The 24,149-nt window shown below is 48.0% G+C and overlaps 3 protein-coding genes across 17 annotated transcripts in view; all 3 read right to left on the reverse strand.

The window, feature by feature from the left end:
- Positions 1 to 9,311, reverse strand: part of INSR (insulin receptor) — a 36,267-nt gene extending 26,956 nt beyond the window's left edge. The window contains exons 1-2 of one of the 3 annotated variants that reach the window (XM_015886611.2): positions 8,755 to 9,311; positions 3,372 to 3,923 (exon numbers count right to left, since the gene is read on the reverse strand). In XM_015886611.2, coding sequence (XP_015742097.1) covers positions 3,372 to 3,923; positions 8,755 to 8,791 — 589 coding nt within the window. In that variant the 5' untranslated portion in view covers positions 8,792 to 9,311. Of the gene's footprint in view, positions 1 to 3,371; positions 3,924 to 4,172; positions 5,205 to 7,302; positions 7,615 to 8,754 lie in introns of those variants that run through there. The other 2 variants (XM_015886610.2, XM_015886612.2) reach the window with 2 other exon arrangements.
- Positions 9,312 to 12,017: 2,706 nt separating this feature from the next.
- USE1 (unconventional SNARE in the ER 1) lies at positions 12,018 to 16,950 on the reverse strand. The gene is made up of 8 exons (XM_015886189.2): positions 16,795 to 16,950; positions 16,527 to 16,576; positions 15,645 to 15,723; positions 15,137 to 15,289; positions 14,850 to 14,868; positions 14,146 to 14,176; positions 13,794 to 13,956; positions 12,018 to 12,788 (listed from the first exon to the last, which is right to left on the reverse strand). The coding sequence occupies exons 1-8, from the start codon at positions 16,894 to 16,896 to the stop codon at positions 12,606 to 12,608; spliced, it is 780 nt and encodes a 259-aa protein (XP_015741675.1). The 5' UTR covers positions 16,897 to 16,950; the 3' UTR covers positions 12,018 to 12,605.
- A 110-nt stretch (positions 16,951 to 17,060) lies between these two features.
- Positions 17,061 to 24,149, reverse strand: part of MYO9B (myosin IXB) — a 40,049-nt gene continuing 32,960 nt past the window's right edge. For 5 of the 13 annotated variants that reach the window (XM_032441046.1, XM_032441043.1, XM_032441045.1 and 2 more), the window contains 13 exons: positions 23,946 to 24,122; positions 23,428 to 23,469; positions 22,873 to 22,984; positions 22,395 to 22,465; positions 21,753 to 21,945; positions 21,338 to 21,466; positions 20,604 to 20,709; positions 19,756 to 19,887; positions 19,498 to 19,621; positions 18,978 to 19,025; positions 18,355 to 18,494; positions 17,962 to 18,089; positions 17,063 to 17,821 (listed from right to left, as the gene is read on the reverse strand). In XM_032441046.1, coding sequence (XP_032296937.1) covers positions 17,376 to 17,821; positions 17,962 to 18,089; positions 18,355 to 18,494; positions 18,978 to 19,025; positions 19,498 to 19,621; positions 19,756 to 19,887; positions 20,604 to 20,709; positions 21,338 to 21,466; positions 21,753 to 21,945; positions 22,395 to 22,465; positions 22,873 to 22,984; positions 23,428 to 23,469; positions 23,946 to 24,122 — 1,848 coding nt within the window. In that variant the 3' untranslated portion in view covers positions 17,063 to 17,375. Of the gene's footprint in view, positions 17,822 to 17,949; positions 18,090 to 18,354; positions 18,495 to 18,977; positions 19,026 to 19,497; positions 19,622 to 19,755; positions 19,888 to 20,603; positions 20,710 to 21,337; positions 21,467 to 21,752; positions 21,946 to 22,394; positions 22,466 to 22,872; positions 22,985 to 23,427; positions 23,470 to 23,945; positions 24,123 to 24,149 lie in introns of all 13 variants that reach the window. The other 8 variants (XM_032441039.1, XM_032441040.1, XM_032441041.1 and 5 more) reach the window with 5 other exon arrangements.

Genomic DNA, 24,149 nt, shown 5'->3' on the forward strand with positions numbered 1-24,149 from the left:
GTTAACAAATTCCTGATTGCATTAATTGACCGACAGACGAGTTTCCTTTTTAATCACATGAAAATCACAGAATCACAGAATGACCCAGGCTGGAAGGGACCTCAAGGATCATGTAGTTCCAACCCCTCTGCCTGGCAGGGCCACCAAACATACACATTTACTAGATCAGGTTGCCCAGGGCCCCATCCAACCTGGTCTTGAACACCTCCAAGGATGGGGGAAAAGTCTATATACAAACCCCATTGGAGCTGCCCATGCTCCAATGCCTGGCAGCACAAAGTCGCAACATCACAAAGATGGCAGAAACTGATAAAGGTTTCATTCAGGATGAATGGGAGAACTTGGACGTCACCGTGTGCTCCAGGAAGGGCAGCACCCTGTATTCTGGATAACGTGTTCTCCCATCCCAGGAGATGCTCACTGAGGAGCTGTCTGATATTACGGATCCTTTTCCTGTTAAGTTTGATTCAGATGCTCCGCTTTTCCTTCCCGTTACCTCCCTCCACCTCTGGATGACCCAGCACACGAGGAGAAGGTCGAAGCAGGGACTGCTGAAAACATCAGACTGCTTCAGATTACATACGGCCAGAGAGGACGGAGCGCAGAGGGAGCTGGCAGGAAATCCTATTGCAGTGGGAACTGTTCCTTCCGTGGGAGCAGTGACAGACGTACAGGGCTCTTATTGCATTGAGGAAAAAAAATGCCAAATATGAAAATCATGTTTGGCAGATGTGAGCTGAGGTCTGGGACGTGGCATTTCCAGCATTTTTCTTGTCTGGATTCCTCAGCAGAGAAGCTGTGAGTGAAGACGCTGCACTGAACTAAGAACCCAATCTCTACAGCAATGAAAATAAGTACATCTGTGTTAAAAAACGCTTATAAAAACGTGGGCTGAAAAGACAGAGAACCTCCAGAAGAGGCGCAGCCTTTGGCTGCTACAAGCAGCACAAGGCTAGACCCAAATTCCAAACCGACTGCATATTTCTCTCCCTTCCTACCCAAAATACAACATGAGTTGGCCTCAGCTGAACGGCTTTTCACTTTTCATACCAACACGAGCGACGCAGAATAAAGGAAAGGAGGGTTCAGGGGAAGCACATCCTCAGCAACACCCACCTGCACGCTGCTATAGGCGGACCCTGTGTGTTCCTTTCTAGACTCCCCAGTATCACCAATTGGCCGTCCCACAGCACACAGCTGCCCACACATTCTTTCAGTTCCTCCACGTGCTGCCTGAGCTCCCATGGCTGCAAGGAGATCTTCCCCTTTGCTGTCTCCTCCGATGTGTTATCAACAACTGAAACACTGCTGGGCTGCACAGTGTGATCCCGAGGACTGGAGGAGCAGCTCTGAGATAACAGCACGTTGTGACTCAGTCGGTGCTGGAGTTAAATGGGAGATGGGAATTGGCTGAAAGAAGGAGCAGCAAAGGGACATGGGCACAGTGGGCAGGGAGGGCAGGGCCAGGGGATGCTGGGCGCTGCAGCATTCAGTGCTGAGAGGCCCAGATAAGCCACCTGAGTGCAGAGAGATTTGCCCACACTGATGCCCTCGGTCCTAAGTGCCACTGCAAAGCTCTTTAGGCAAAGGGAAGCCACGAGCTCGTAATAATTATGACAAAGCAATTACATGCATGAAGGATACGTTATGGCTGGCAAAGAACAGGGAATGCAGCAATTCCACCAAGAGATTCTCTAAACAAATACCGCAGCCTCTGCCATGGCTACTACAGCACAGTCAGTGGTGGAAGCCTAAAGGCAATTAAGAAAGAAGTCAAAACAAAGTCTGAAAGAACGCTCAGAAACAGTCCCACCAACTAGTGGGGCCAAAGGCCTCACAGAGCAGAACAGACACCACCTCCTGGTGAGCACCAGCTGCCAATGAGAGCACGAAGCAGCGTTCACAACAAGGCCACGTCAGACTCACTCAGGTGCCTTTGAAATGTACCTCCACGACAGAATAAAGGCATCGCAGCATCACTGCCCCAAGGACAAGGAGCACGGAAAACCAAAAGGAGATTTGGCACAGAGCAACACCTGGAATAATTCCCCAAATTCCAATTCCAACCATATGGATACTTCAGGTTGGCTCCCTTTGGTAATGGAGCGTGGGGCAATGTCTGCTATCCCCCCCCAGGACCCCACGCTGAGCTGATGTGAGGGGCTCAGAACGCAGGGTTCTGCCCCAGAGGTGCAATGTTAAATTCCTCCAGGTTTCATGGAAATAAACAGTCACGTAAAGGAGAAGAGCCACACGTCCCAGTCTGCTGCAGCACAGCCCCAAAACTCGCAGGAATGAGGGATGATGAATGCTCCAGACACAGAAAACTGCTTCAGTTCAACCTCTAACTCTGGGCAACAGAAGAAAACAGACCATGAACGCACAGCAAACCAGGTGCACTGCTGATAATGGCTGTATACCAAAAGAGCTTCCAAACTAAAATGCTTCATAACCTTACGTTTCCTCTCAGAGAAGAAACACACGCAGACTTTCACATGATCTTGCTCAAAGCCTCTTATTCCAGCAATAAAAAATAACCACTTTCTTTAAAAGGAAGCGAGACAATTTGGGGTGAGGAGCAGCAGAGGGGAAACCACATTAATTTCATTAGTTGCTGCATACTGCAAGGAATTCCTTCTGAAATCTGGCACTCAGCACTCGGATTTGCCCTTTAAAGCTTGGCAAGAAATTTTCCTCAGCCCACAAGTTTCCTAATTTCATCTTAGGACACACTGCTTCATTTGGATGCACTACCACCGAGGAGACAGACAGCTCTGAATGTGTCACTTTCACCTCAATTCGCTTTGCTTCTCGTCGGGTGGATTTCACATAAATCAAACCAAACGTATAATTACAACCAAAATTAAGGTCAGCTTCAAGTTTGGAAGAAACAAACCTGTATGAAGTTCAAAGCCACCTTAAGGACGTCAAGAACTGGAGTCTGGGGGCTGGGATGGCAGCTGTGCACACAGCTCTGCAGCACCAAACCCGGCCTTTCCTCCCCTCCCCTTCTCCCAGCTTCCTGCTGTGTGCAAACAGTGCTCACCCACCCACCCATCTCACACCTTTTTATGGCAGGAAGGTTTCAGTAAAAGCATTATTGCATCCTTCCGGAGTCAGCTTTATTCCATAAGACCTTTCCCTGCTGCTCTGTATCCGCCTTTCAATCGAGCCAGGCTTTTAATCCCACAGCCCCAAAAGAATTCCTAATACTAGGACACAGACAACAGCTACACCCATAGAGCACAACTGGGAGCTCTGGGAAGCCCCTGACTTTCCAGGGAACCCAAACACGGCACTTTTGGGCACGTTATTCACATGGATGGGTAACAGCTGATGGGAGCATCTCAGCTGCCCTGCAGCTCACCCACCTCTCTGGCAGCGGTCGTGGGTCCAGCAGCGCTCGATGAAGATGCCGTTGATGACGGTGGGTGGGCAGTTGCTCTTCCCTTTCACCGTCCCAGGACACACATCTCCACACTCCTCCTTGTCATCCTTGTTGGCGATGATGTAGTTGTCCTCGACGGAGTCCAAAATCCTCGACCAGTCGATAGTGGACAGGTAGCACAGCTCGTTGTTCTTCTCGATGCGCACGGCACCGCGCGTGATGTTCATCAGGTTGTAGAGGCCGATCTCCTTTAGATGAACCATCTCAAAGATGACCAGCGCGTAGTTAAAGAACAGATGTGTTCCTCGGATCACCGTGAGGTTGGGGAAGAGGCCCTTTAAGCTCTCCAGGCCATACACACGGAACAGAAGCAAGTAGTCTGTAATCATAGTCAGTTTGGGGAAGCTGAGCTCGCGGAAATCTTCAGGCTTGGTTTTAAACATCAGCAGTATTTGTAAGTGGCCCTCAATCACCGTGCAGTTCTCCAGCAAGCTCAGCCGGGTCAGGTTGTTGCGGATGTCCATGCTTCTGCAAACTGGGAGGCAAAGAACAATGCTGTTTATTTGTTCTTATAAAGGTGACCGTTAGCTGGCTAAACACACCCATTCTTCCAACTGTATCCTAAAATGCAGCTGCATTCAGACTACACGGACGGGTCCTGTGCGACAAAACACGCTGCGAGCGTTAAGAAATAGAGCTGGGAACACTCCCCGGTATATGATTACAAAACACGACTCAATGGGGATTTCATAACGTTCTGCCATCTTGAGTTTGTGGATATTACCTCTACCACGACTGGAAAGGCAGCACCGGGCCTCGGACGTCACTCAGCGTTTACCGAAGTGGAGGTGTCCATGCAACACAGTCTGTTTTCTTTAGATAGTTGCCAGCGACACAACTACCTCACTGCGTTGTGCAATTGGTGCTGGGGGGGTCACTGAGAATGGTGGTGGGGAGGGGAAGATAGGAAAGGAGCAATGGGGAGAACATGGCAGCACTGGGAAGAGAAGGAACACATCCTCCCCTTGAGAATTAACAGCGCAGGATATTTACCTTTTTTGCTCACTGTATATACAGAGCAGTGACTGTAAAATGAAGCTTCGAGAAATCACTTGGCAATAATCAAGCCTTATAAAATTAAGGCACGTGCAGACGTTGGATAGCTCTGACTCTCCAGCTCCTGGTGGGTGCACTAAAGGTCACTGCTGTGTGAGTTAAAAATATACTTTATATGCAAACGTCTTAATGATTGTTTAAAACTTTGCTCAACTGCAATGAGAGAAAAAAAACCAGCCTCAAACTGGCAGTGCTGCTGTGGGACTCAGAGCAGCATTAGTGCCCATTGGGACTGCTGTGAGCACACAGCATCAGAGATGCCTTCTGCAAGAAGAAGTGGGGGCACAGAGCATCGTGGAATGGCAGAATTAGGGCTGGAAGGGGAGGAAGGAAAGGCCTAGAATAAATGTCATCGGTGCAACAAGGCTGGGGTGGGTTTTTTTTTAGTAACAATTAAAATCGGCACATTTGTCTCTGAATCATTTCATTCTGAACCCAACAATCTGCCTGTGCTGAGAAGTGATTGACTTCACTGCAGCCTCTAACGAGCTCCTGACATTCACTCGAGGAAGAGGAACGTAATCACAGCTCAGCGGTGCCAAGTGGAAGAGCTTCAGAGACCTAAAGGAGATCGGGAGGAGAACAAACTGCTTTCCAGCCACACGCGGACGGGGAGCAGGGCAGGCACAGGGTCTGCTGCTCCCTTCAGACCAGACCCAGCAGTCGGGGAGCAGCCCACAGGGGCTCCCTGCCATGTGATGGCAGTGCCAAGGAGTGCTGCTCAGTGCCCCTGGATGCACTGAGACCCCCACCCACATTGAGCACTCAGAGCACATCATGGGTCTGTATCTGAACCAATCAAACAGAAGGTGCTGGGATGGTAAACCTGTGAAGATTCAAACGCTCAGGCCAGATTTTTCCACCTTTAGAGAGAATCACGTTTAAGGTTTATCTTTCATTATCTTCTCCAGGTTAGTTTTGATGTGCTGAGCATCACCCACAGCTCCCACACTCCTCCTTCGCACCTCCAGGACCCACGAGAAGGAGCCGTAACCACATGAAGCCAAATCTGCTTCTCTGTCTCAGGGCCCTCAACCCCATCGTGTGTCTGAATCCCACTCTGCAGCAGCTCAGAGCACACCACAGCTGCTAAGTCAGCCGTGCATTTACTGTTACCAGGACAACGAGAAGCAGATTTAGGCGAAGTAATGACTGGCTTTGCTGCCAGAGAGGAGCTGCTCCTCCATCTCTGGTTACTCAGAACAAAATCACTTTAAAAAAAATAATAATCAAATAAATGAATCACGATAGACAAGTTTCATTACACCCCCCCAAGAAGAACACTGCAGTGTGATGGAAGTGCACCAACCAAACCTTGGGACCTCAGCAAGACACAGCTGCTGCTCATGGGTCTGCACCATGGGGCCAGGATGACACAGACAGCCCACAGACCATCGCAGATGATCATTGGGGAACCACAGGCTCAAGGAGCAGAGAATACCATCAGTGGGGAGCAGACACAGCCCAGAATGCAGCATCCACGAGCTCCATTGCTCAGGGAACAACACGTGTGTGCTGACACAGCCCTTGTACTGCATCCCCCCAACCCACACTGCGAGTGGAAGCACAGAACGCAGCACACATTGCACATATTGCAGAGCCTTCGAGGTGGGACCTGAGCGCAGCAGAGGCTGTGAGATCTCTGCTGCAGTGTCTGTGCTGTGAATGACACACATTCCAGCCCAGGTTTTGCTGCTGCACCTCCTGTGTCGCTCCTGTTCTCCATCCATAATTGTACAGCACATTTCCTTTCCTACTGTGGAGTAACACAGCGAGCACCATCCGAGCTGTTCACTTTTTACACTTGCAATAAAAAGCAGAATTAGCTTTTAAATAAGCACATAAACACAGCGTTTCGGTGTGGCAGCAATAACAGTGCTTTCAAATCAGTAACTGCTGTGCTGGAGCAGCGTGTGTTTTAATAGCAGTGCTATTCACCAACCAGCCCAGCGCTGTGTGTGCAGCCAGCTGTGCTCCTCTGGAGCTGCTCGGGGTCGCCTTTAAGGCCTCCATGCCAAACCTTTGTATGAGGACAGCACGGGGCTCTGCAGCACACAGCGGGGAGAAGCCGAGCAGCCATTGAGTGCTGCATTCTGTGCTTTATTCTCACTGTGTATCGACGTTTCAGCGATGCCCATCGCTGCGCTGGGTGGATTTGGAGCTATTCTCTCTCTATGCTGCCTTTGCTGGTGGCAAAGCCGACAGGCCGTGGGACCCGCGTGCTTTCCTCCAAAGAAACACATTCACCTTTACCAGGACTCACCGCCCGCACGCACACACACAACACACCGCGCACCCACGCGACCCGTCCCGCAGCGCGGCGGCTCCTGCTGCGGGGTCGCCCCATGTGGGCCCCGCGTCGGCCCGAGCCCCGCACCCGGCTCGTGGCTGCCGAACACCCACCCGATGGCCGCGGCCGGACGGGCCGATGGTCGCAGCGCCGCGGAGGCCCCGCGATTCCGCCCGGCTCGGCGGCCCAACGCGGCCCCGGAGGAACGCGGAGCACCCGCGGAGCCGCGGCCCGTCGCGCCTCCCACCCGCCCGGGGCCGAAGCGCCGAACCGAGCGATGAAGGTCACCCGAACCTCCCCCCTCCTCCGCCCCCCACGGGAGCGCTCCGGGCCCCGCTGTCCCGCTCCTGAGGCCGCGCCGCCCGCCCCGAGGCCCGGCCCTGCCCCGCCGGGCAGAGGTACAAAGGTACCGCTCCGGGGCCGCCTCTCCCCGCCGCCGTGCGGGGCCGCAGCCCGGGCCCCGCTCCCCCTCGGTCCCTCGGTCCCCCCGCTCCCCGCCCGCACTCACTTTCGGCGCGGCCGCCGCAGGCCGCCAACACCGCGGTCACGGCCAGCACCGCCGCCGCCGCCGCTCTCGGTGCCATGGCCGCGTCCCGGAGCCGCTCGGCGCGTCCCGGCGGGGGCGAATCAGAGGCCGCGGGGCGGGCGCGGGGGCCGGGCCCGGCTTCGGGTTCGCATCGTCCAGCAGAGCCCCGAGGAACCGGCCGCCGACCCCAGCGCGGAGCCCGGCCCGGCGGCTCAGGACGCGGCTCTCGGCCACTCCAGCGCAGGCCGGGCGGGCGGCCGCCTCCTGCCCAGTAAACAAGGGGCTGCCCCCGTCAGCTGCGAGCGGGCGGCGGCAAGAGGCGGCGCGGAGCCGGGACGGGACGGGGGGCGGAGCGGAGCGGCCGCTTCCACCTGCCGGGCCGGGGCGCTGCGCTCAGCGCGGAGGGGAACGGCCCGAGAGGAACCGGAGCGGAACCGGAGCGGAACCGTTCGGTGCCGCCGTGTTGGCCGCCGGGATCCGGCACAGCAATGCCCAGCACAACCGGCCCGGGCGGCTCCTGCGCAGGGACGCAGCGTCTGAGTCCTTTTCCTCCTCTTTTAATCGCCTTCGCCGCTCGGTTGTACGGAGCCATTACCCCATTACCGCACGTTTCCTGGCAACTTCCAGTAATTTTATCAGGCTTTTGCTACCACCCATTTCTACAAGACGTGGAGTTGCGTCAACTGCGGGAATAAAGCTTTGCTAATTCTGCCCCGCTCAGTTAAAGAGCTTCTTCCAAACCTTCGTCCCTCCATCAGCTTTGCTCGGCTCTCACCGCTCTGCTCCTCCCCCCGTGGAGCAGCACCGGGCTGCGGCTTCCAGGTGCTGAGCTGCTTTAAGACAGTTTGAGCTGTGTGAAGTATTTGTGCCATTAATCCCTATAGAAGGGAGCCACGGGGCTCTCCCATCGCTGTGAATAACAGGAGGAGCAGCAATGAAACCACAGCCGTTCTGGGGGAGCTCAACCCGACCCCTCTGTGATGTTTCCCTGTTGGACGGGGTAAGGACAGGGCCTGGTTCAAAGCCACCTGCACGCAAAGATCAGCAGCTGTGGCTGCTCCAAACCCTTTGCAGAGCATTGGGATGTTGAGATGAAGGGCCCTATGAGCAGCGCTGCCTTCCTTTGTGTGTCAGAACAGACCCCCAGGTCTGTTCTTGTTGTCATTTACTCCAGTTCTATTTATGAGCCCCACAGACTCAGAACTCTGCTCGGTCCAGAACACTGCAAGATGTGAGGGCAGGAGTGGGAATGGGCAGCAAAACTGCACTCCATGCTTGCAGCTCAGCCTGCCTCATATCAGCCTCTGCATAAAGCAGAAAGAGCCACACGTCATCCCCAGAGCTGCGTGGAATCCACAATGTGACTGTAATAGCAACCTGCTTCTGCTTACTCACGTTCTCCTCGCTTTCCATGTGATAATAATATCATCTTACCGATGGGAATGGGGAGGATTAAAGGCTGCAGCTCCATTCTCTTTCACTCAAACACTATTTTTAGTTTCTGGTTGCTGATGAGGACCATTGGTGTGCAGCCTGTGCTCCGTATCCATCGTGCTTTTGCCATCACATAACCCAGCAGCACCCGCATGTTCCTGGTTCTGTTCCCAACAGCAGCACCTCGTGCTCTTCTCTCATTTCCAACTGAATAAACACTGCTAAAACCATTAGTCTGAGGTATCAAGTACAACTCCTTCCTTAAGCATTCTCTCTCCTCTCCATGTATGTGTTTCTTAGGAGCAGGTTCTGGGTGCTGAGGTGGAGTTACCCCATGGAGGAGATGGTTCTGCTTGGAACAAAGCATAGGTTGCCTTATTTCTGTTGAGTCAAATGTGTGTGCAGCACACACCATCCATCCTCCCATTCTTTGGGGATGTGGAAGAGTTTCTTGCTTTCCAACAACAGCTCAATGTGAGCATGGCTGGCAGGATGAGGACAGAAGGTTCTGGAATAGCCTGCTCTGCAAGGCCTAGCACTGAGCACAGCACAGCTGGCCCTGAGAATCGCATCTCATCCTGTTTGGAGCCGTGCAGAACTATTGCCAGATCTCCCAATATAAAATATTTCACGTCACAGAGTGACCCAGCTCCTTTCTTACCCTTCCTTCCGTCCGCACCAAATCCGATAAGTGAGCGCTGTCTTCCCAAAGGGAGGGAGCTCTAAGGACGAGGCCCATCCGCCTTCCGTGCTGAGGGCAGAAGCCTCATCTTTCTGCTGCTGAAACAGGAAACGCTGTCAGATCCTTCCAGATAATTCCATCGCTACGTGAGCAAACACAACCTTTGCTTGAGGTGAAAATGGCAGAGGGCATCTCTGCCACGTGGCTTCAAAGCCGCCAGGGATGAGGAGCTCAGGAAATGGCAGCGCTGCCCATTGCAGCTCCAGCTTTTGTCCTGGTTGATGGTTGGGTGTCACGCGATGCTTTCCATTCCTTACAACCTGTTTGAACTCAGCACACGCAGTGAGCAGAGAAACACAGCCCAGCCCACAGCCCAGCCCCATATCCTGCCCCACATCAACCATTGCTGCCCCATATCCTGCCCCACAGCCCAGCATCCTGCAGCTCCATAGAGCCCCAGCTCCCCCCCCATGCCTGGTGTGCAGTTCTCTATCAGCAGCCACGTGCACATCAGTGGCTGCAGCCACGTCACTCTCACACACCGTATGCACACACTGTGCCCCAGGCAACCGACTGGCTGTGCCAGTTCCCAGCTACAGTTTGCATGGGGTTTTTCTTTGTTTTTTTAATTAACTAATGCACTTTTGTTGCTAATCGAGGGTCAGAATTGGAGGGATGGCCCCTCCGGGCAGCATAGCAGAGCTCAGCAGACCATAACCCTGTGCTCCACGTTGCTTTATCTCGTGTTTTGTGTTTTGGACAGCATAGAACTCCTAGTTCCCACTTTGATAAGCAGTTTGTTCTGTCGCTAGGAGACACACCCTTTCTTTGTAAATGTTACAAATCAAGCATATCTAATCCATTATTCACAAGCTGCTGCAGCTTCCCACTTCCATCTATTAAGAGGTAGCAATCGTGCCAGAAATGTCACAGTGGTCTCATGTGACAGGTGGTGTTGATTCAGCTCCCATGGTTTGTCATGTCACTGTTGGTCAATGGGAACGTGCAGCACAGCTCAGTACAGCGACCCGCAGTGAGGAGCAGCCAGCACAAAGCTGCAGGCCTTGGGAATGGCAGCAGCACTGCTGCAGACTGAGAGCTTTGATTGCTGTTTTCTGCTCCTTCGTGCTGTATTATTATGGCTGATGTTTCTTTCATGCTTGAGACTTGGATTCTGAGGTTTCAATTTCAGGTTTACGATGGAGTCAGTGAGAAGGGAGGTGGAGCAGCATGTGGTGAGCAGAGGGATGGGACCTCCATCCATCCCCTCCTGAGAGCTATCACCTGAGGATGCAAGGCTCAGGAAGGCTGCGTTCACCACCCTGACATGGCCCAAGTCTCTGACAGCAGCACTATTAGCAGTAGTTATTATTTCTACTCGCTGCTTGGAGTTGTGTTCTGCAGAGCAGGGCCCAGCCCTGTGTCTGATAAACATCTCCCCATGTAGATTTCCCAAGCTTTGGGAATGTTAAGCAATTCTCACTTGGCAATGCTTGCAGAATGCCATCTCTGTGTGTAACACCAGCCCATGAAGTGAAGCACATCAGAACCCCACAACAGAACATGGGGCCGAGGCCTGAAGTCACTGAGCTCACCACCAGCATTACCTGGAGAAATAAGGTCTGTCTGTGCCCCCACTGACTGCATTCTGTGACTTATATAATACCCTCCACACAGACCTTCAAAGCAGCTCCGAATTGCCATCGTTACTAAAGGAACTGAAGAAAAGCAAAGACTGCAACTTCTGACTGACAAAGCAATCACTGTGTGCAGGAGAGCTGCCCACAGGAGCAATTAATCCCTTTGGTTCATCAGTGCAGAAGGTGATGATCCTCCATAGGGCACTGCTCTGTGTGACAGCAGTGATGGGGTTGATGGGGTTCAGTCTCAAATCCCATCACACACCCACAAAATGCCAACACTGTGAAGTTAAATGGCAACTCATGTTGATTTGGAGGACTGAATGCTTCTGGAGGGCCGGCTGCTACTTCCCTTCCAGGGCTTTTTTTCACTGTAACATCCCACTATCAACACAAAAACCTCCAGCACCGCACTCTGCTCTAAGAGAGACGCTCAGCATCCACACACGGAGAAGCTGAACTATCCCCACCTCGTGGTCCAAAGGAGCAAATGGTGAAAAGCACAGCAGCCATGGGAGGTTCTTCAGCTCCTCCAGTGCCAACACTGCATGCATGAACACAAACACACACCCACAGCCTCACAGTAACTCCAGAAAGGGCAGCACAGGTGCAGAACAGCTCCAGCTAAATCACCAACACCTGAGAACGGCCGTGAGACTCTTACAGTGAACCCTGCTTTATCGCAGGTTATTTTCTTCCAGCTGTAACAGTTTACACAGTTTGCTCTACTTTGTATCTCTTACAGATCCTAATTGGACCAGGAAACTTCTGACCACAGAATTGGTCCCAAGAGGTAATGGCTGATTTCCCCCCCCTCCTTTCTATTTCAGTCTTCCTTGAAATACCTGTACAGGGAGATCTATACTGTACAGGGTGTACTGTGTGTACAGTTCCACACTGCCACTGCGTCTCCTTATGCAAAGGCAAAACATAAGTGACAATGAGGGAGAACATCAGTGCATTGAAAAGGGAAGCAAACACAACTTCAGCCCTCCCACAGTAACACCAACCTGAACAAGTCTGCAAAACCAAACATTCCTCTGAGCAGAAGGTGAGCCTGAGAACAATTTTACCTGTCGGCACTCTCTGAATCCAAGCCAGGACAGCAACTCAATAGCAGCGTTCTTTTCCTACACCCTACAGCTGTGTATGCACACAACCTTGTAATTAAATATCCTGTTGGCAGTAAGATCCCAGCACAGCAAAGCTGTTAAAGAAAAAGAATTAAGACATTGACGGAGCAATATTTATATCCCTATTGAGTAATGCCTTTCAGAAGTTGTAACACTTGCCACAACCACATTAAAAACAGAGGAGTGTATCCATCTGCTAAGGAATCTTTTAGGAGCTCAGTATGAACTGCTATCTTTAACCAGGTTCTTTCCTCAACAGGCAGTGATATTAACTGGGGAGAAACATGTCACAAAGTACCCAAAAAGTACCAAGAAAAGGTGGGAGGGGAGGCCATGGACAGGACAGGTGGCAGTTGTTCTTACTGACACTCATCACGCCAGCTGAGCCTTCTGACTTCATTTTAGTTTGGGGAAAATTCTGATAAAGAGAATCATACTGATGAATATAAAACAAACGACAATTAACATCATCCATAACAGCCAGTTGACTGATTTCTTTGCATGCTGTTCAAGGCGGTCAGATTCATCCTTCAGCTTTTCGAAGTTCTGGTCTGCCATCCGGAGAGAGTGGGACAGCGTCTGGGAACAAAGAGAATTTGGTCCATTAAGTCCAACAATCTTTTACCTGGTGGACACCCCACTTCATTGCTGTTCAGCTATGAATGAGGAAGCTTTCATGACCTGAACGCTAAAGGATTTATCATGCTTTATATAAATGCTCTGCCCTGGCCTCCCATGGCTGTGACAATGCACTGAACCAATGGGCAGACCTGACCACAACACAACAGGAAAGGAGCCCAGCCAAGAGCCTGTGAACACTGTCTGTCCGTCACTGTTTTTAAACGTCAGTGAGGTGACGTGAGAAAGCTCTTGAAGAGCTACAAGGTTACATTTGAAGTCAGCAGTGGTCTAGAGCCTTCAAAACGTCACTCTCTTGGCTCTCCTGAATGGAGGTGTTCACAGCTGCTGGATCCCAGTGCATGCTATTTCTTTTCTGACATGGATGACACAAATTAAACCTCTTCCCCCAAAACTACCTTGTCTCCTACATCTGTGCCTTGGTGTCGGGTCTCTATTGTGGCTAAGTGGTAGCTGAAGAGCACAGGAGAGCATTGAAAGCAAAGTCCCTTTGATACCTTCATCAGTATCAGCAGGGGTACATGAAGGGTAAAATGTGCTCAAGCCTTCCCAGGACTGAGATCAAATGCTGCTGACAGCCTGAGCAGTAAGGACTCCCTTATCTCATGGGGATGACTGCACTACCTGTAGGTAAGTTGTGAAAAAAACAAGGTCCTAACAAATAAATTCATTTTAAAGAGTTCCAGTTGTCAAAGTGAAGCACCAGCAGTCTCAAACACATAATTTACAGACAGAACACCTTCAATTCTGAATTCAAAAGCTCTCATCACCAGTTCTTCCAACAGAGAAAAGGTTCACAGCTGCATGGCAGAAGCAGACAGGCACTGCCTGCAAATTTCCCCTCATTCTAACCTCATCTGGAAGTCTCAGCTTTTGTTTCTTACATATGAGCGACTTAACCTCCTAGATTGCAACTGAAGAGTTCAGCATTGTCACACACGCTACCTGGTTGTCTTGCTTTATCACGTTCTGAGCAGCCAAAGTGTTGTTTTTGAGACTGCGAGCCAAACTCAGCATTTCCTCCGCTAACTTCTCCTGCATGTCTTGATGGTGCTGTAACACAGCATCCAGCTCCACTGCTGACTGCTTCTCATCAGACACAAGGCCTCTGCAAGAGCACAAGGAAAGAAGAATAGGGATTTGTACTTATGGGGAACCACTGGGAGGTCAGCTCAGGTTGTACAACTCTGACAGAACAACACGCACTTCACCCAAATGGGAACGTATCTGTGATTTAAGGTCATTGGGAAAGGCAGTCCCAAGGCACGGAGCATCAAAATAAGGAATTCTGACTTACTTCCGCTTCCTTACATTCAGCTCCTCAGAATCTGGAACAAAAATAAATGCTGTTTTAGCATATTACTCAACACTGCACAATCACAGGCTGATAAAACAAGTTCCTTGAAAGATTTTCTTTCCCAGAGATGTAATCCCAGTTGGCCTGGTTCTACACCAGGGAACGTGGATTTCAAACGTCTGTTTTCCACCAGGAAAAGACAGTACATAACAGCAAACGTTTGGTTGGGAGAATAAAACACCTGAGATGAATCACTTCCCTGAGGGCTCGGCTTCGCCCATGGGCTGTGCTGTTCTCTTCCAGGACACTCAGACTGGCCTCATTCCAGCCACTGTTACAGTAGCTATGGAAACCACAAATTAAATCCTACCAGTTCCCTACGTGAATAACGTGGCTGTATGTTAGCTCCTGAGATCACACGGTTTGCTCACAGCAGAAGAGAACGTTGGCAATGACAAACACAAACCCTCCTTGCTAATGCTACAATTGAAACACCTGTTTCAGCATGAATTCCTGCAAGTCTCCTCTGCTGTACAGGTAACACTGCTCATGTTCTCACCTATTCAGTGTTTCTTTTATATCTTATATCTTATATCTTGACAAGAAGTGAGTCAGTAATTTAGAAATACACCTCTAACACCTGACTTTCCTCTTTCTTTACTCATAAAATTCAGGTCAATTAAAGAAAAGGAGATTGAACTTACCACTGAGAGCCAAGGGATCCTGGGAGGCAGGAAGAGAAACAAAAGAAAAGATTACAAAGGGCCAGTGAAAAGGTTCATGAGGAACAATCACATGGAATCACAGATTCAAGGGCCTCCATGCACAGTATGGCACCTGTGCCCAGTATTTAGGTTATCCATAGGAAAAACAAAAGGTGACTCCACCCCCAGCCTAGGATGTACCTGAGGCACAGCCACCAAAGGCAACCAAATGTCATAAGAGACCATCTATAAAGTAATAGTAGAGAAGCAGCAGCACCAGAACATACTGTACCAAGCAGCTCACTCCTCATCTTGCCTGTGCAACGAGCCTTGGTCTGCAGATGAACCGTTTTGGAAGCTGGGGTTCTCTCCTTGATCGTAGTAGGAGTACGCCCAGGGGCTAAGAACTGATTTGCCAGTGCCTTTTCAGTTGATGAAGACTGTAAGTAAGAAGAACCAACGAGAAAGAGTCACAAACATCATTCAGTAGCGTAAGGCCACCTGGATGTATGGCCAATGAGGATTTAGGGAGCACTTCCACAGCTGCTGGAATGGCTGTGGAATTTTGCAAACTACAGCTTGGAGAAGGAAGGAAGAAGTTTCAGACTTCACACAATACCCTCTTTCAACAAAATACAATATATTTATTCACTCTTGTCGAGAATTGCCTGATAAGATTTTAACAAGTGTTATCTTGGGATGTAAGATAAAAGCAAGCGTAGGAACAAGGCAACAAGGAGAGTTTAAGAGGAGAATATCTCTTAAGTTTTTCCAAGGTAAACTAACATATCTTACCAGTTTTTCAGCTTCCAGAAGTCCCTTTAGAAAGTCTACTTTACGTGTGTATTCATTGAGCAGTTCTGGGGCAGGCTTGCTATTAGAATTGGGAAAAAAAAACATGTGAAAAGCAGTAAAGCATTACCAATTTCCATTGTTTAGAAAAGTCTTCAAATCAAATTAATCAACGTGGGCTTTTTCAAGAAAGAAATAGACTCAAGTTGGGAGCATACCTGCACCCCCTCAAACCACCTTGCCGAGGCACTGTGACTGCAGCAGCTCAGGACACAGCCAAGCAGAGGAACACTGTGCAGAGCCGAGGCTGACAAGGAGAATGAAGCGTGTATGTGAACATGGCACAGCTGTGCAACTGCCTGATGCACTCGGGTCAGTGCAACCCCAGATACGTGAACAGACTGGGTGAAGAACGCTCTAACAGCGGCCCTACCGAGGAGCTGTGGGTGCTGGTAGATGACAAACTGAATGCAGACCAGCAGTGTGTGCTTACAGCCTGAAGGGCCAACGGCATCTTGGGCTGCATCAATGGGGGATGGGAGGGGTGGCTCAGGGCATGGAGGGAATTGTCTCCCACTGCTCTGCTCCTGTGAGGCCCCATTTGGAGGACTGTATCCTCCAGCACAGGAAAGACATGTAACTTCTGGAATACATCCACAGGAGGGCCACGGTGACACCAGAGAGCACAAAGTATGGTGAAGGAAGTAAGGCTCTGAGGAAACCTCACTGTGGCCTCCCAGTACTTAAAGTGAGGCTGCAGACAGTGTCAGGACAAGGGGGAATGGTTTTAAAACCATCAGAACTCCAAGATATCACACAGGGAGGTTTTTATACTAATAGGGCAGTGAGGCCCCAACGCCACGATGTGATCCTGGCAGCCCTCACCTGCACTGCTTCTTCAGCTCCCGCAGCATGTCCTCCAGGGCGGCCACGTACTGAGAGAGAAAGGAGAGAGAGAGAAAGGAGTCAGCATTGCGGATAGATATTAATATTAATCCCGGCAGAAGCCGCAGCACGGCTGACAGCGCAATGGGGTTTAACGCCCTGACACCGGGCTACCTCTGTTTATTCCGAGGAGCAGAATGATGCTGCTGAAGGCCGAGGGCTGTTCCCGGCCAGTCCCTCCCCAACACAAGGCCGGGCCGCCCCTCACCTTCTCCAGCCGCCACTCCTCGGGATCCCGCCGCTCCGCCGCCAGCGCCTCGCACCGGCTCAGCAGCCGGATCAGATTCAGCTCCAGCCGCGTCGCCGCCATTGCGAACAGCCGGCACCGGAAGCCACCTCAGCACCGCTTCCGGGCGGCGCCATCTTAGGGCGGGGCGGGAGGTGATGGAGACGCTCGGCCGTTGTAGGCGGGGCTCCCCACACAGCACAGATACAGGCAGATAATAAACGTCGATAAATAGACACAAACTTTGGTGTATTTTTTTAAAAAGTGCAATGTATTAATGAACATTTTTGTACATTTGGTCTCAGTTAAGGCTATTACAACACGAACAGTTCTGTAAACCGCACAAAGTCGTCATAAAAACATACAAAATTAAGGCAACGTACACTGACCCACACTCACTGTTGGTCCCATTAAAGTCCACTGTAAGGCAAATGGAAGAAGGCACGGCAGCAGAAACGGGACGCTATTTTTTCTTTACCTGTACATTCATGAATAAGTTCACAGCCTTCAAAGCCTTAAAAATCTAAAGTCAACTTCAGAAAGATCCAGACAGCTTCAGTATTTCACTTCTCCGTACACACAAGGTGGGAATAAGGGTCTGAAAACCTCCGTTTTACTTTTGCTGTTGGTTCATATTCATCTAAAAGTTCCTGAGGGTGGGTCATTGCAGACCCTTGTGCAATGTAGATAGAGTGGACTTTATCAGTTCGTATTGCTGGCTGCTCCCTTCGTCTCACCACTATTGGAGACTCTTCATCAGCTGAAGCCTTGCCCTGAGATTCGGTACATTTGAAAATCCCAGGAGGAAGTTTGATGTTTGCTGTTGGCATCACTGGAGTTCGACGGGGCACCTTAATCTTGGACAGTGTAAAAGACAATCTGCGTCTTGAAGCCAGGGATGCAGACAAAGAACTTGAAGAGGTTTGCAAAAGAGAAGGCACTGTGCAAATGTCTTTGGCAGGCACGTCAGAGCTCTGAGCGCAGCACTGGACTCCAGAAATCGTAATTCCTTTAAAGAAACAATACACTGAAAGCATGCATAAGAATGTAACGTGATACAAGCAGGTGTGACCAGGTAGCATCTGGTCACCTGGCTCGATGCAGTGAAATATGTAGAATAAAAAAAGCACACACTACCTTAATACTGACCTTCGGTATCCATCCGCCCCGTTCTCTCTTCTAGCAGGCTCTCTGTGCTTGCTGAGGTCTCAGAGTCTACATTTTCCTCATCAGAGCCTCGCTGATCAAGCTCAGGTAACCGATATGTTATGTCTTCCCTACATCAGGACAGAAAGAGCACTTCTGAAATAAACGCTGCTTAAGGTTGCTCCTATCAGAGGTAAACCTTCCTGCATATAGTCATTAAATAATAATTCTCAAAGTATTTTCTCTCATCCTGGCTTTTACATTTTCACCTTCATAAAGGCCTGTAGAACATAATGAACTAACTGTAGATAGTTTTGGACAAAAAGCATAGTGCTTTGCTGTCTGTATTATACCAACCACAAAGGGCACAACAGGGTTTTTAAGGCTATGACTTACTTTTCTTCTTTTATTGACTGTATCCGATCAATGAGAATCTCCTTTTCTCGGTTATCAGCTTCAGAAACTTCCTCTTCTTCATGCAGAGAGCCCAGCTCTGAATTGCCACTGTCATTTCCTTTGACCTGTGGGCTTTTGCTCTGTAAGACAGATTTATGACTCAGTCCTAAACACCTACCCATGTCCTGACTAGCTACTAGCTGCAAGGTGGAAGACAAATGAGCAGGACAGTTGAAGGGCTTGTGGATGGAGAGCTGTTAGTCATACAAATGTTTCAAAGGGTAATAGATATATTTTTCCTACTAATCTGATTTGTGGTATTGTTACCTTTTGTGAAGTGGTTGTTTGATTTACCAGCAGCCTCACCTTAGTTTTACTTATAAGGTACGTTAATGCATACAAGTTCCACTCAGAATGTCTGTGAAATACCAAAGCCAAGGCACAACAGGTGAACAGTGCTGCATGCAGTCAGGAGAGAAAGTTGCACCCCATACATGCAGTCTCGATTACTCAAAGAGCTTTTAAAACCAACTTAAAACACATGTAATGAGTTTAGTCATGCAATGGTGTCATTAAAAAACCAAACCAACAACACGCATGCTGAACACAGGCAGTGTACATACCAGCATCCCCTCATATGGGGAAGAAAACCCAAGTTTTACAGGCCATAGCTAGAGAGAGAGAAAGATCAAATACACTATAGTACGACTTCCGATCAGACAGAGGTGTTTTTGTTGCTTTTTAGAAACAGTACAATTTGAGAACAAAAGAAAAAGCATATTTGCAATAACAGAACACAGAATGTTTTTGTCCACCACCCATCTCTGAAGTGAAGGAAGTCCTTCGCCATTCAATAGACTGCAATCTTAATTCTACTGTCCGAATTACATGGGAATAGATTTAGATCATTGCAAGAGCAAAGCACCACAATTCCACACCCTTCACTGATTGTACTCTAGTAGAGCTGTATATTGATTTCCTACCTATTATTCTGGACAAACTCAAATCCCTTTTCCTCTCATCTGCTCATTGATTCTCAACTTACAGAATGGGATGGATAGGAAAAACAAGCAGGACATCCCCTCACAGTTAGCGAGACACCTTCTGCTGGATGGTGAAGTTGTGATTTACTTCATAACTTACCGTATTCTGCCGAAGCAACGAGAGCCGTCGAAAAGCAATGCTCTCAGCTGCTTCCAGCTGACTTATCTCATCCATTTTTATCCTGTACTTCCTTATCTGCTCCTTTATCAGCATCTCTACACACCTGTACAAAAGGGTAAGAGTTTATTGAACGGCCTCATGCTACACAAGCATGAGAGTGTCATAACAAATGCAGGTGGCAGCACTGGACTTCCATGGTGTTTTGAAAGACTTTTGCAGCAGAATGCTCAAACTTACATGGTTGTTTTTGAAACATCCTTCATGCTGGTTAAAGGGTCAGAGGTATCAGGACAACGCAAGAGGCACGGAGCAAAAACAATGGCCAAGGCGTTGGGTGACATACGGTTAACATCTTCTATCAAAGCAACTCTGAAATTCAACGTTCAGAAGAAGGAAAAAAAAATTAATTGAATCTTGCTGGGATATTAATAATCTGATCAAACTTTGCCACAGTTTCCTAATAGAGATATAAGGAGACCACAGAGGTACTTGTACAACAGTGCAAAGGAGTGCTTGTAAATGGATTTTACACCTGCCAAATGCAAGAAGGAACAGAAAACCACCCAGGTTAAGCTGTTGGGTACCAGCGTGGAAGTCTGGCGGGTGATTCAGTGCCTCCCCTTCAAAATTCACTTTTCTCTGTGTTCAGGGAGTCACCCAAAAACTCCTCAAATTCCCTGGATGAAAGGAGCTCCTTTGTCAGCTTCACTGATCTCTGCACCCAAGAACAGCATGTGTGCAAGCATTTACAATCCTTGGGCAGTCCCCACTAATTATACTATCAACCATAGTTTGCTGTTTACCTACATTTATCATATTGTACCATATTAATCCTAGCGTTCAGAGAAACCTCACCAAATATTTCAGATCTATATTGCCTTCAAAGTTGTCCTTACCTGATTGGATACATCAGGTGGTGGAAGCAAACACACGTCTGTTTTTAAGCAACATCAACTCTAACATTTATAAACCAGCAGGACAATCCCTACACTGATTCTCAAGGGATTTAAGTTATTAGAAAGCTTCTAAACAAGACTCAAAGAAGCTGAATGGAGTTGACTCCAAATGAATTAATAATTTCTTACTTGACTAGATGGAAGATGAGCCGTTCCAAGGTATCATGATTTGCTTGTGGAAGCTGTTCAAGGACACTGTAAATGGCACAAAGTTGCTCCTGTTTTTCTGGTAGTTCTGCACAAGGGGAGAAAGCAGAAGATTTCAACTGCTGTACAACACTAGTGGAAGGGGGCTGAGCACCTTCTGATATTGTCTCAAGCAGTCTACACAATAGATACGTTTCCTAGAAGCCATGCTTCTATCTCACTTACCAATTGTTGTAGTTGAATGTTTAAGTACCCTGATGGCATTGCAATCTACTTTCATTTTCAGATGCTCTTGTTAGCAATCAAATGATGCATCAAGATCACCAATATTTAAGGTGCCTTAGTGTTACTGAAGTTATATGAGACTAAAGGAGAATTGAGCTATCTAGATATCTAAATCTAATCCAGAACACTACAAAGAGAAAACCTACATGAAGGAAAGCTTATTTGCTTGTCTGTTGTTCTTAGAAAGGGTGGTTATATAATGACATTCTGCTACCAAAATAAAGGAACTCTGAATCAAGAGGTCATATAAGCTAGAAAATTTTCTTGTAAGATGTTTTGCATGAAGTTTAAAATCATTGCTGAAAATCAACTAGAAGGAAGCTGTTTAGCTAAGATGAGCATTTTAGAGAACATTTTCCCAAGGAAGGAGTGAGATAACAGGATAAAAACATCAGGATAAAAACATTGCTTCAATCATTTCTATGACTTACCTACAGCACGAAGAAAATCACTGTACTGTGCTGATGTCATTAGTGGATCTGGTAATTCTCGTAACCACTGCTTAAGAATCCCCGTAATAGTGTGAATAGGGTAATTCTCCAGTTTCACTGAACTGGGATCTGAAAAGAAACGCTTTAATCTAATGCAGTTCATTCCATTGATGCACACAATGCTCAACTGGGTGGTAACAGAAGGGAAAAAAAAAAATCCACTGATAGGCACTTCTTATACAGTACAAAGTAGCTGTATCAGCCAACAGAAGTAATATAGACTGCATGTTGAAAACATGCCTGCCAAAAAGTTGTTTTTAAAATCCATGTGGCAGATGCTTTCAGAACAGAAAGGAATCAAGGGGCAAACTACAATCATGTGAGGAAGTCAAAAGGGTGGACATAATTGCCAGACCTGCTTGCAGCAGCTGTTTCAGCTCCTTCATACGATTTGCTGATCCTGATTTCCTGTATATGCCTTCAGTGTAGAGGCCGTGCATCTCCACATGTTCTAGCAACTTCTCCATGACAATGGGGACCGAATTTCTCTCACTGGTCAGGGAACTCACAGACACTCCAAAGTGACGTGGTTCTGCATCCTGTTCACTCTGGAATTGATACAAGCCAAACACTGTGAATGTCGATTCCCAAGATAAAAAAAAAAATAAATCTATTGTTTCCTGCTAAAATTAACCTACAAGCCCACAAAACAAAAGCTGAATGTTTTATTTTAGCTTCCCACAAACCTTTGATCATAATGCAGATTTCCTTAGATACAGCACCAAAGGAACTTTTCACTGGTTTATCCAATGCAGCATTCATACTGAGGGAGTTCCCTAATTGCCTCAAATATCACCCTTTAAGAAGAATGTTTTGTTTCTACCACTGCAGGGCCTGGCTTCAATTATTTGCGAACACAAAAAGGAAGATAATTCAAAGTAAAGTTTATTTCAGTGTTAGAACATCTGTTCTTCATTGGTTGAGCAAAGATGGCAACGTTTTTGCATACATCATCCGTGGTATCACAGTATGGCATTCCCAGATCTACAGGTCTTACCTTTTTCCCACAGGATGTACAGCTGCTCTGGATTTTGGACATGCATTTCTTGTGACAAGTCAACTTGCAAACTAGAGAGAGTAACAGTTGTTAACACATTTCAGATGGTGTTATAATAATAAGCATTTTACAGCTCACTGCAGCACGTCTGGACCAGCCAAAGTTTCAAGAAATTTGCACGTCTTCATGAACCATTTAGGCTGGAAAAGACCCACAAGACCCACAAAATCCAGGTCCAACCATTGCCCTGACCTATCAAATCCCATCACTAAACCATATCCTGTGGTGTCACACCCACACGCCTCTCAAATACCTCTGCGGATGGACACTCCACCACTTCCTTGGGCAACGCATTCCAATGCTCGACCACCCTCTCTGTAAAGAAACTCTTCCCAGTATCCAGTCTAAACCTCAACTGGTGCAACCTAAGACTGTTGATTTTTTAATTAAGCAGCAAGAATGAGAGATTTTCACTCACCACTGCAGAGACAGGCCTTTTCCATGGGCCAGATGTATGATGAGCAGTGCTCACATGATTGCCGAATGCTTACTTGGTAGTTCGTGAATACATGACCATTGTGTTCTTCAATCTGATGGAAGACACAGAGAAAACAATGGACTTTCCCCCACCATCCTTTAAAATAACAGTTTAAAGCAAAGAAAGAAACAAGAAAACCGCAGACACCCTGTTTTGGATTCTCTTATTTTTGTAATTACAGCTGATGATTTTGACTCTGAAACAGAATTTCACTTTAGCATAAGCCATTATAAGAGTTTGCTGAGTCATTTCCTAACTGATTTGCTGCCTTGGTTCAAGTTCATCAGCACGATACAAACACTACCTATTAGTTTGTTATTAATGTTTTAACAGTTGATTTGTTTTTAAACAGTGCCACATCTGAGAAAGTAATTGAGTTCAAAAAGATGCTGCAGACATCTCAGTACAAAAACCATGCTGTAGAAACAGTGTTCTCCCTGTGTTCTCAGGCTACAGCTGAGGACTCTGAGCATTGCAAAAAAGGAAAGTACTTACTGCACGATCTTGTTTTCGCTTCTTCTTCTGGGCTTTGGTTTGCTGCAGTGAAGTACAGAACAGGCATTAGCCTTCATAATCCAGAAATTCCACTCCCTTTTTTCCTATTCAGTTTACCAGACTCTACTTCACCTCCAGATAGTAGAGACACTACATTGCAGCTTTAACTTGTATAGGTTTACCTGAGCCCACACTGTGAACCTCCTAAAATCCAGTGGAGCTCACTGCCTGATGACTAAGCAATTTCAACATTTCTTTAAGTGTTTTGGAGTTAAGTTTTCAGCAAATACAAAATGACAACATTTTAAGATTCTAAGAACATTAAGATCAAGCTAAATAGCTACTAGTTTCATAGTCATGTACCAGCATTCAAAAATGGTCACATAGGCGATATGTGCATGAAAAACATTTCCTAAGTAATCAAGGATGATGCCACTGGGAAGCTTTCAGATTCCTTATCCCAGGAGAGTAACATAGTTGAGACATCCTGCAAGTCAGTAGCACTGTAGGTTTTATACCTTGGGCTGTTCAGATTCTTCTTTTTTTGTATATCCTCTGATGAATTCATCTAGAAGGGATTGGAAGAGATTCAAAACCAGCTTCACTTCTTTCTCTTCCCTTTTTTTGGCCAGATTTGTAACTAGAAGCTGGTAGTTTTCCACCAGATCTTTGTAGCCAACGTGGATTTGCCCATTCTAAAAAGGAGGAAAAATTACTATTGA

This window comes from Coturnix japonica, chromosome 28, assembly GCF_001577835.2.
Source record: "Coturnix japonica isolate 7356 chromosome 28, Coturnix japonica 2.1, whole genome shotgun sequence".
In the NCBI taxonomy this organism is placed as follows: domain Eukaryota; kingdom Metazoa; phylum Chordata; class Aves; order Galliformes; family Phasianidae; genus Coturnix; species Coturnix japonica.